Source organism: Sciurus carolinensis, chromosome 5, assembly GCF_902686445.1.
Source record: "Sciurus carolinensis chromosome 5, mSciCar1.2, whole genome shotgun sequence".
NCBI classification, from domain to species: Eukaryota; Metazoa; Chordata; class Mammalia; order Rodentia; family Sciuridae; genus Sciurus; species Sciurus carolinensis.
The window spans coordinates 37,888,075-37,900,194 of NC_062217.1; the positions used below are offsets into that span (position 1 = coordinate 37,888,075).

The 12,120-nt window shown below is 42.3% G+C and overlaps 1 protein-coding gene across 3 annotated transcripts in view; it reads right to left on the reverse strand.

Annotated features, from left to right (window-relative positions):
• Positions 1 to 631: 631 nt before the first annotated feature.
• The window catches only part of Rnaseh2b (ribonuclease H2 subunit B), a 91,267-nt gene continuing 79,778 nt past the window's right edge, over positions 632 to 12,120 (reverse strand). The window contains exons 10-12 of one of the 3 annotated variants that reach the window (XR_007108789.1): positions 6,518 to 7,651; positions 6,115 to 6,322; positions 632 to 1,672 (exon numbers count right to left, since the gene is read on the reverse strand). Coding sequence is in view for 1 of the 3 variants with exons in the window: in XM_047553392.1 (XP_047409348.1) it covers positions 7,619 to 7,651 (33 nt within the window). In the remaining 2 variants the exon portion in view is untranslated. Of the gene's footprint in view, positions 1,673 to 1,873; positions 6,323 to 6,364; positions 7,652 to 12,120 lie in introns of those variants that run through there. The other 2 variants (XR_007108788.1, XM_047553392.1) reach the window with 2 other exon arrangements.

Consider the following 12,120-nt stretch of genomic DNA (forward strand, 5'->3'; position numbering starts at 1 on the left):
AACCATATCAAAGAGATAAAAGGACTTACTCAAGATGGCACAGCCAGAATTGAAATCCTGGCCTTTCTGGGTCTGGAGCCCCGGGTTCTTTCCCAGAGGGACAAGCAGGGGCGTGCAGGCCCATCCTACCTGAAATCCACCAGGGGTGTTCATGTTTCCAGCCACCACTGCCCTCTGTCCCCCTGCCTTCTATCCCATCTTCATGGCAATTATTTTAAAACCAGGCTTTCTAATACTCAACATACCAATTTAGTCTCTAATCAGGGGTCCAACTAAAATAACTGGATCACTCTGTTACTACTTCCTGGTAATCAGATCCTGGTAATCAGATGCCAAGGGTGACTGCGTTCAGCCTGCTGGGCTAGTGTTCTGGAAATGACACTCCAAACAAGGGATATTTGTTTACTACAACTTTAATAAAATAATTGCAGGCAAACTATTCATTTTGTGAAATAGACCAAGTCAGTGTCTTTGAAGATCCAAGGAATCTTTACTCAGATCATTTCCTTGAAACAAACAAACACCCATTGGTACTTTTGTTCACTTTTAAAAAAATAAGGTGTTGCAATTTACCCCTTGTCATGCTCACTAATGAAGCCAACACAAATAACCTTCTTTAAAAAAAAAAAAAAAGTAAAAAACGCATGCCAAAAATACATTGCTTGGAAATTCTTTTTACCTTTTGAACTTCCTTGGCCTTATAACCTGTCGGCAGAGAAAAGTGGGGGCCAGTCTGCCACAGTCATAAACACCACCACCCTTTTAATAAGTCTTTATTCTTTGGAAAGGTACATGTGTGTGTTGAGAAGCATTAACTGAGAAAGTAAATGAGCAGCAAAATGATTATTTTGCATTCAGTGATAAGCTGCCTCTGGTCTGCTTGTTAACAAGGTAAAAACTTGATCGGCTTGGAAAGCTGACGCCTGCCTTCTCACCTGGGGGAAAGACGTCTCCTGACTTTGCACTTGTCCTGCCTGGACCTGTCCAACCCCAGAGCCTCAAATAATTGTTGCCCTAGCAGGCTGTGTCCCTGCTGGCCTCTCAGCCAGCCCTTGTAGTTCTAACCACAACTTAAATTGGAAATTTAAGGCAGAGAAAAGGTGAAAATAAATCCCACAGAGATTCTCTACACCCAAGTAGCTGAGGTGGCCTCCTTCCTGAACTCTCCTGATTCTGAGGGACGGGCAGGTGGGATGTGAACATACTGTTCATTCCCTTCCCTCTGCAGTCTTGTCTCGGGTGGCACCTGCTCCAGCTTAGGCCCACCCTCTCCATGGAGCCCTGCCCGTCTATACCTGGCAACTCTGGCAGATGAATGCATTTACCTTCACAGGAGGACAGGGCTTCCAGTAGAGAGTAAATAACATATGCATCCTTGTCGCGACAATGAGTTGTTACCAAATATTCAAAATAAATCAACTAAGTTCATTTTATATGAAAGTGAAGTGTATATTTCCAAGTGGTCACCTGGTACTGTAGACTGTTAGTCACTGTTAAAACAATCCTCTCCTGAAGGGCTCTGTTCTCTGCTACAGTGATGTCCTTAGGTGTGCTGCCCGTCTGCGGGAGCTCGGATCGGTGTGACTTGAGTTTCTCCTGCTTGTCCTAGTCGCTCTAGTCTTGCGCATTTGAGGAACAGTCAGTAAGTGCTAGGTGAGTTAGCTCATCATCACTGTGAACAAAACACCCGACAAGAACAGCTTAGAGGAGGAGTAAGTTTATTTTGGGCTCTTGGTTTCAGAGGTTTAGCCCATGTTCAGCTGGCTCCATTGAACTGGGTCTGAGGTGAGGCAAAACATCATTGCAGAAGGTTGTGGCAGAGGAAAGCTGCTCAGCTCATGATAGATGGAAGGAGAGAGAGAGAGAGAGAGAGAGAGAGAGAGAGAGAGAGCGCGCATGAGGAGCATACATAATCTCCAAGGGCACACTCCCATGCCCACCTGCCTACAGTTACCACTCAGCACAGTAGTACTCTTGATTTATTAATGCATCCACTGGACTAATTCACAGATTAGGTTACAACTCTCACCATCTACCCATCTCAGCTCTGAACATGCCTGCATTAACACATGAGCTCTCTGGGGTGACACCTCATATCCAAACCGTAACACTAGGAAATTAGAAAACTGAAATTTTATGAAGTGTTTAGACCATAAGAATAAACTGGCTTTGGGGGAAGTGTGGACCTCACCTCATGAAGTCTGATTGTCAAAGGTGGGATCAGGGAGGAAGGGACAGGGTGGGAGTATCTGGAGGGAATGCAAATGATCATCCCAGTGCCTGCCCCGCACTTCAGACCAAAGATGGCGGCACATGGAGGGGCATTAGGATTCCCTCCAGCTTTCCAGACCCTTCTCAATGTGCAGCCATGTCGACAAGCCCCTGCTCTCTCTGACCTCATCACCCATACTCTTGGCCAAATGAACCAACAGTGCCAACACATGGTGTGGAGGGAGATGACAGCAAGCTGGGGAGACAGCCTCCAGGCCAGCGAAGCCCCCAGCTCTGCTCTACCCACTACCACTTCAAATACAGAACATCCATCTTCATGAGAAAGGCTTTGCCTGAGCTGAATTTTCAGAAGTCATTTTTTATTCCACTCTTTCTAGAAGGGTGCACATTCTCTATTTGGGTCCTCAGGATGTCGTGGATACATTATAGTGTTTCTTGGTTTGTTTGTGAATTTTCAGAGGACTTATTTAGTACTGGATCTCTGAGTCATTTCCATTTCCATTTCAGAAAGTATGTGGTAAGCCACTTATTAAATGTCGAATGCTGGGCGTGGTTGTGGGGACACATGGTATGTGAAGGGTCCTCGAGACACTCCCCTGGTTGAATATTTGCTATGAGGAGTTGCAATATAAAGTTATGTTCACAGGTAAGATTATTTACAGTGGTGCAGGGAGGGTGCATAGCCCTACCAGAAGGGAAAAGGACTGGGGAAGTCCACGCACAGGCTTCCTTATGCTCTCTCCCTCCCAACAGGGGCCAGGCAGAGTGCCTGTAGGTGAGTGACAATTCAGGGTCATGCCTGTGATGCCTCTGCCCAGGGAAGCCCATTAGAGACTCCATGCCTAAGGCCATTTTGGGGGTTACTGGTGTAGGCACTCTCTGTTCACCTTGAATCAAAATTTTAGAGCACCAGGAGGAAAGCAGGTGTTCAGCATAAACCATGCTGCTTATCCCAGCAGGATGGTACAGAGAGTCACTCTGATCTTATCAGTATTTCATTCATTGTGAGGACCTGTTTACCAGATGCCAGCTGAAGATCAACTTTGCAAGCAGACCTTTCTAAGGACACCATCGCAGGTCTGCCATGATGATCCCTTCTGCATGAAAGAACACTAAAACGGACCCTGCCCGACAAAGCTCTGTGACCTGGGAGATAAACACTAATCTAACCGTTAGACCTACAAACAGAACGAGTCTCCCATAGGCCCAGGAAGGAGAGGTCAAGGATGCAATGACAGACTGGTTTGTCCTGGGTTGTGCTGTTAATAAAAAGCTATCCTAGATATTGTGATATCACAAGGAAGGTGGCAGGTAGGTTCCCAAATGGTACAGAACATCAGTTTATCAAGTCACTTTATGGGAAAAGGATTCAGTGGTAAAACATTTTTGGGAGACTGAAAAGAGCGGGCATGTCTAAGGGCTTTTACAGTGTCTGTTCAGATTTGTGCTCCAAAGTCAATCAGGAAAGAAATTTATTGAATTTAGCACAGCTCACCAACTCTGCCACAGCCCCTTTTCCTTTTCACAGGACACTTACTGCTACCTAGCTTCTTGGCAATAATGACACAAAGAAAAATGCGTCTCACTCTCCCAAAAATGCCTCAACAGTATTAAAGTTTTATAATCTCCTTCATTGAACTGTCAGATCATGAAAAAGCTGAGGGTGAAATGTGACACTAAGTTAGGATCCTGTAATTTTATGTATTTCTAGAAGTGGCCTAGACAACTTTGAAACCATTAATACTCCATCTTGACTCATCCCTATAAACCTCTTTTGAGAAACCAAGTGCTAGCACTCAGGAATCCAATCTCTAAAGTTCTTGCTGTGAAGTCGAGCATTTTGGCTAATGTTATGGTTTGGGTCTGGAATGCCCCCCAAGACCCATGTATTAGTGGCTTGGCCACAAGCCTGTGGTGCTATTGGGAGGTGATTGAACCTTTAGGAGGTGGGGCCTCGTGGAAGGAAGTTAGCTCATTGGTGGCTGTGCCCTTCAAGTTCCTTCCCATCTTTCTCTTTGATGAGCAGGCTTCCTCTGCCTCACACCTCCACCATGATGTACTGTGCCATCACAGTCCCAAAGCAATAAGACTCAAGTGACCATGGACTGAAACCTCTGAAACCACAAACCAAAATAAACATTTCCTTCTTCTAAGGTACTTGTCTCAGGTATTTTGTCACAGCAACAGAAAGTTGACTAATAGTTACTGTCTGCTAAGGAAAAAACTATGAACACTGAACACGAGCAAATGCAAAACATTCTGTTTTGTACCCTCCTCAGTTGGTTGTATGTTTTTCTTCTCCTCAATTTTGCAGACCAGAATAGTAACTCTCAGGCCTGGTGGTGATATACCCTAGAGCATCTGCAATTATTTCTAGGGCTCTAAGGAGAACTTCAAAGCAAAATTAATTGATTTCAGCATCCATGTTCATGTCCCAAACACGACATTAAAAACAAATCATATATTTCTGACTAGATAAGGGGGAAGGGTCAGGGAATCACATAGTAAGTATCTGAAACCTTTGAAGTTCTGGGGATAGAAGAAGAACCACTATTTGATTACTAGTAGCTAAGCATCATTTTATTATTTACTGAGCACCCACTTGAATATAAAGAATAGAATAATGAAATGTATGTACCATGATTCTCCAAAAACTGGCTAAATGAGGCACAACCTTTTTTATAATCTTAAGAGAGAAATAATTTTAAGGAACTAATTAACCAATGTGGAATTCTAACATTGTTTTTTATTAATGTAATAGTAATATGTTTATCATAGAAAATTCCTAAAAGAGGGAGGAAAAGAAAGAGAGAAGGAAGAAAAATTGAGAAAGGATGGGCAAGGGAAGAAGGGAGACAAAGGGAGAGGAGGTTGCTTGTATTTTCAGTAATGAATTTTAAATACAATTTTTCTAAGTCCTCCAATTTTAGGGTTTTTCCTGCCAATTATTTGCTATTTTAACAGTTCCACAATGAATGTTCTTGCAGCTAATCTTTGCACACATTTATGATTTTTCCTAATACTGTACTTCTAACAGTGGGTATTGCTGAGGCACAGGGGAGCAGAATCTCTGGACTTCTGATATTTATTTCCAAGTTGGCATCCAGAAGTTGTACCTTTTTATATCCTCACCAGCAGTGCCCATTTCCCACTTCCTCTCTAGCTCTGAACACGACTACTTTTTAAAAGTCCTTGGCAAGTTGGTGGGAAAGAGGATCTGACTTTATCTGCCCATCAGTGACTCATGCACTGAGAGTGAGGCACATGCAGTGTGCTCATCACCGTGGGCACGACTCTATTTGAGACCCAAGCCATATGGTGTCTGCACTCAAGTGAGTTGGCCATCCAGCTGGAACAGCCTTCCTTTTGGAAGCAGTGGGCGTGGAGAGGAAAGGACTTGAGAGTGCTAGGGTTTTATATCTGTTGATCTGTTATAATTTTAATTTTCCCACGAGACATTTCTGAAGGAACGATTCAGTAGAATTTGATTCTGAAATAAAATGATGGAGTGAATTGCAGAAACAGTAACTATAGGACTGTTACTTAGAAAAAGGACAGAAAATGGACAGTGGAAATTGGGTAACTAAGAGGTAGGGGTCCCTTTTGCTTTCTCTTTCAGTTGGAATGAATTATGAATTACTTCTGTAATGAAAAACAATGACATGAATTTTTGTCATTTTCATGGTGTTGAATGTGAAGTGTTCGCAGTTCTTAAAAGTTCAGAGGCCAATGGAACATGAACTTGGGGCACAAGTAAGAGAGCAAGGCTTCTAGTGACCACTTGGGCATTGCCAGTGTCCAGTGGCTTTGGGGTGTGTGTGTATGGAGACATTGAGAGACTGTGGAGAGAGGAGGAAGACAGAGAAGTAGAGGGTCAAACACCTGGTTGGTAAGTGAAGCCAGCAGTAGAAACAGAAGCGTAACAAGAAGTCTTCCACAAACTGGGGAGCCTTATGCCTCTGGGACCATGGAGTCCACCAAGAAGTCTCCCAACAGCAAGTCTGTCCAGAGGAAGGAGAGATAAGGGCAGAGGTCCACCTGCATCTGACAGCCACTATGGTAGCAGGCTTTCTGTCCCTGAGATGAAGTTCTGAGAAGATAAATAATTTGGTCAGACACAGAACCTACTCACCAGTAGCACCATAGAGTTGGCAATTGCTTTGTGTCAAAATATACACCGACCTCCAATGACAGTGCTTGGGACTGTACAAGGAGGGGTTGGGGAATGGCAGATTTTAAACTCCACACTGTGTGCAGAACCATGTGTCAGGTTCTTGATCCTTACCCAAAATGGCCTGGGTTTCAAACAGATCTTTCCATAGAGCACCACCTCCCAGAAGCCGGTAGTCTATCTAGAATTCTACATTGACTTTCTAGAGCTGGGGTTCTGGAGAGGAAGATTCACTTCTCACCTGTGGAACCAAAGGAATGTTATAAGTTCCTTGAGGTGAACAAAAATTTCGACATATGAAAGGAGGCATTAAAAAATTATAGACTACTTGCTAGAACCAGGTTCAGCTAACTTGATGGAGTTAGAAATTTAGAAAAGAATTATTTCCTAAAGATGAGGTTGGGGGTTCCATTAGAATGCAGGAAGATGAACTGAACCACAGTGACCCCACTCCTTCTGCACATCAAGTGGATGAGCCTGCTTGAACCCCTGGAAAAGTTTGCACACCCCACCCCCTCCTCCTGAAACTCATTCACTAGGCACTAGAATTTCTCCTAAATTACTTTTTGGCATCTACTTCTCATATCCTATGCCCTCACTTTAAAACATAATAATACACATACCAAACAAATCTTTTAAAAATGAAGCAATGTTTATGACTCCATAACTCTAAGCCATCATAAAATGCACATGTTTAGATATTGTTCTGAACCAGAAGCTGCCAAGTTGATAAGGAGTAAGGAAGGGTCAGGTTTTTGGTAAATATTTAAAGCAAGGGTTGAAACTTGGTTTGCTAGTGCTCCCAGTGTAGAATCCAGAGCTTCCGTTACCACGGACATATCAAAACACGCTGATCTGACCCTAGTGGGACAAGCCAATATGGTCAAGCCTAAGAAAATACTGTGACAGAGCCTTTTCCTCTGGACATCTTGATATCTGATGCAGTGTACTGAAAAGAGCCACACTCTTATGGGGGATAGGCCTAGGCAGAGGCGAGGTGGCTCAAATTCCTCAGATTCACTATGGGGATACCTCCAGCTCAAGGGGAAATGCCATTGCCTATTAGTGATCAAATAAATAAAGGTTTCATCCTTGGCCCCTTAAAATACACCTATCGGCACTTGGTGGTTTTCTAGAAAGATGGAAGACAAAGTTCTGGCTCTTGGAGGTGTCTGAAGTTGCACAGGAAGCAGCCAAGCCTTGCGTGGAACTGGGTCACTTGCCCCTTTTCACTCTTCGTGCTGCCATCTAGAGAGGAAAAGAAAATAGTCACCTGATAACCCATGCACCAGCTGCGGTTTCTAGAACAGAAGGGCAAGGCAGACTGTTCATACTGAGTTGGTAGCCGTGCATTTTCCCTTCCAAGAGAGGCCCTCAGGTGGAGGAAGGGGTTCCCAGGTGACCAGCACTGGCGAGCTCACTCTAGGGCTAATATCGGCCCCCTGGACAACAGGTCAAGAAGCACATTTTTTCCCCTAATGTTCAAAGGCTATAAAATAATGTAAAAAATACAAAATAATGTTAGCATCACCCAAACTTCTGGTACCAAATCCAACATTTTAGAAAAAAAATAGATAAATACACACAGAAAATAACAGGAGCATCAGATTCTGAGATGAATAATTCTTAAACCATTTTTATCTTTTTGGCTTGTTTTTCAGAGCCTGTTTCAAAAGTCTGAAGCATTATGTAGACTCCAATGTCTAACAAAATAGATGAGCACAGACTTATAGGTACACGTTAGTAATCCCTAATGTTCCTCTGAAGAAAGTAATTGATCAAGTGTAATTACTACCAATTTTTTTTTTAGTACAATGTTGAAAATCCTGAAACTAAGTTACAAAACAAAATGTGGATGGAAATCAGATTTGTGTACTGTACATAAGGTGGATAAGATACAAAGGCAGCAAAGCCTTCCTTGACTCCCAATCCCCAGATCCTGTCCTTACTCTGCTTCGCTTTTCCCAAAGCCCCCACACTACCTAATACGCCATCTGCCCACCTTAGAACAGAAACTTCTCAGGACAGGGATTTTTTTCTGCCACGTCGGCAGCTTCATATTCAGTACCTAGAACATTTGGCATGTAGCAGGTGCTCTGTGCAAATTCTCAGAGGAATAAAAGGATCTAAGCTTATTCCTTGGCTTTTTTTTTTTTTGCAAGAACTAACAACACGATTTTAGTTTTATACATATTCTGACTAAAACCCACATGTAACATAACAGTTCTTTTAATATCTATGAAGATGCTCTGAGTCCTTGTGTAAATCTCATTTGGTGCCTTCTCTCTTTTCACAAGGGCTTGATTAGCGTGAGACCATCAAAATCACATTTATTAATGAAAGTGTAGTGACTGATGATAAAAAGTTGACAGCTGAATGAAAGATTTGACAGGCAAACGCACCAGCTAAGTAGAAGTTTTTCTTACATTCTGGCTTGCCACTCTGCCAACGATCAGTTGACCTGTAGAATTCATTAAGAATACAGCAAGAAGACGAAGCAAAATAAATCTGCTTTTTTTTACTTTCTTAAAATGAAATTTGTTATTAGGACGGCCTATATAAAGATAAGTGGCCATAAGCTACCCAGACAATGGCATGAATAAGAGCCTGGGTAAAACAAAGGGAAAGCAGTCTGGGCTCACATGGAGCAGGGAGGACACCCAGGCTCTGACACTTACAGTCACTAAGCCCTCACTTTAACCACCTGTAAAAAAAGGGTACCACCCCTTTTCTGGTGTACCTTGAAGGGTTGTAAAGATTAATTTAAATACAGATCAGAGATTGCTGAGAAAATGTAAATTACTGTCATATATTGCTAGAAAACCTTTTGGTCGTTCTAATGGCCCCAGGGAATGTCTAAACCTGAGGAGTGTATAAAAAGGTTTAAAAATCAAATCAGTTCTTCTGGCTATTCAGACAAGATCAAAGCCACAGAATATCTTCCCAGCACACTAAGACAATGCCCTCTCGCCTCCCTGGGCCTGGGCTGTCTTCCAAGAGAGAGGTTTTGCCTGCATGATGCACCTAACTCCCAGGATCGTTGAATTTTGGGTTAGTCCTGTAGAAAGGGGTGACTGGGAGAAATATCCCTTTGTGATACAAGATGGCTAGTCAAATTAGACTGGCATAAGAACAGGAAAAGATGGTCAATCCCTAAATGACATGAAGAAGCTGTCCTTCAAATGTAGTGTTATGGTTTGGATGTGAGATAGAACAAGAAGGTTTGGAGGAGAAATGATTGGGTTATAGCCTTAACCTAATCAGTGAATTAATCCCTGACAGGACTAAGTGAGTGATAACTGGAGGCAGTTGTGGGGGTGGTTGGAGGAAATGGTTCATGGGGGTGTGGATATAGGTATCTGGCCAGTGAAGTCTCTGTCTCTCTGCTTCCTGATCACCAGGGAACTGCTTACCTCTGCCACACTCTTCCTCCATGATGATCTGCCTCACCTGAGCTCCGAGGAATGGAGCTGGCCTTCTATGGACTAAGACCTCTGAAACCATGAGCTCTCAAATCAACTTTTCCTCCCCTAAAATTGTTTTGATTGGGTCTTTTAGTCACAACAGTGAAAGAGTTGACTAAAACATATGGTGAGGAGGGACTTCCTTGGATGTGGCAGCAGTCTAGGGATGGCCTCTGGCGAAAGACAGTTTGGGGTGGTAGAGAGATCCCAAGTTGAAGTTCTGGCTCCTTATTTGCTAGTTAAGTGATCTTGGGCAAATAAGTTGGTCTGGCCTTGCTCAACTGTAAAATGGGAGAGATAAAATCACTTGTGCCATGTTTCTGGATGGATTAAGCACATAAAATCCTGAGAAAGGTGTTTTAAATATTGCAAAGTACTCTGCTAGACTTTGTGATTACTTTCTAGTAATTGTGGTCTTTGGAAATTGAAGGCAATAAAAATAAACACATATATCCCACAGACACTACAACGGTCAGTACAAGTGTTTTGGTGTATTTCCTTCAGATTTTCTTCCAGCAAAACTGATGATCATCCATCCAAAGAGCTTAGAGGAGCGCTGCATGCGTTGTCCACATCTCAGGAATGATCCCCCTAAATGCACCTTCCTCCCAGGAGTAAAGGAGATGAGGCGCCCCAAGAACCAGCGATTTTAGGAAAGAACATAAAATGACTTAGTGAGCTAGTCCCACGTCACAGAACAGGTAACTGGACCAGCAGTGCCAATGATGTGGACAAGGATCAGAGTTAAGGCAAGATGGGGACTTCAACCAGGAACAATTTGGCAACTTTAAATTCATAGGTCCTTTTGGAAACATCACCACTCATTTAGTCTCTTTTTCACTTCATTTACACTTAAGATTTAAGATATATTTACTGTTGTCACAAGTTTGCATACAAAATAAACAACACTCCATTTTGTAAGTAAATGCACGTCTAGGGTCCTACTTCCAGATTGCCTTCCCGTCTTATGAAGTTCCCCTCAAAAAAGATACACGCCGCCATGGAGACATCATGAAATAGACCAGACACAATCTGCCTTAAACCTACAGAGAAGAAGCTCCCTGGAAGTACAGGACCAAAGTACAAACCTTGAAAGGTCAATGGGACTGAAGATTGAGAATACAAGGAAAATTTAAATTGAAGATAAATGAGACATACAAAGGAAAGAATGTTGTTGGTAATCTGGGATCAGTTTCAGAAACATGTGTGGTCTGATGAAAATGATAGAGGCCCTTGTATGTATGTGCAAGTGGTTTTATAGTTTGCAGAAATTTTTTGAAGCTTTTCCAAACTCAGCACATTAATAATAATAATAATAATAATAATAATAAATGATGTAAGAGAAACAAGGGACCAAAGAATTGAGTAAGCTAAAGCATCCTAATGTTTGGTATAAAAAGTACAAAATGGCTGTAATTTGAAATTCCTTTAAAAGTTCAAAAGAAGGGTAGGCTACACATGTCTGTGTATAGGTACACATGTATGGGTATATTTATAATTATGTGCTTCCATGTAAGTCCAGATTGATTTGTTCCTAATATTATTACCCCAAACAGCATCTGCACCTGTAACATCTTTTGTTTTTCATTTTTCAAGTATTATCCAACTCTTGGTTAATGTTGCACATTGCATGTAAGATCAGAATCTTCATCTTGGTGTCAAAGGTTGCTACGGTTTGGTTGTGAGTGTCCCTGCAAAGCTCCCGTGTTAATGTTCAGAGGTAAAATAACTAGATTATGAGAGCTATAAGATAATCAGTGAATTAATTCAGATGATGGATTAATAATTTGAAAGGACTGTTGTAGTATGTGCTCTCAGCAGGTGGGGTGTGCTGGCAAGGTGTGGCTGAAGGTCATAGGTCATTGTGGACATGTCCTTATGGATTATATCTTGACCTCCTGGATCCTCCCGCTCTCTTTCTGCTTCTGGGCTGCCATGAGCTGAATCATTCCTTCGCCATTCCCTTCTGCCTTATCTTGGGCTCAGACAATGGAGTCGGCCAACCACGGATTAAGACCTCTGAAATCATGAGTCAAAATAGTTTTGCTCCCCTACATTGTTCCTGTCAGGTATTTTGCTCACAGCAATAAAAAGCTGACCAAGACAAAGGTAAAGTCAAATATGCAAGAAAACAAAGTTGCTTATTTCCCAAATTTCCATTTAATTTGTGGCTAAGCCATGATGTAAGCTTCTATTTAAAGCTCCTGGGAAGATAAGGATTTTATAAAATCTCACATATTCTCAAACTTTAAG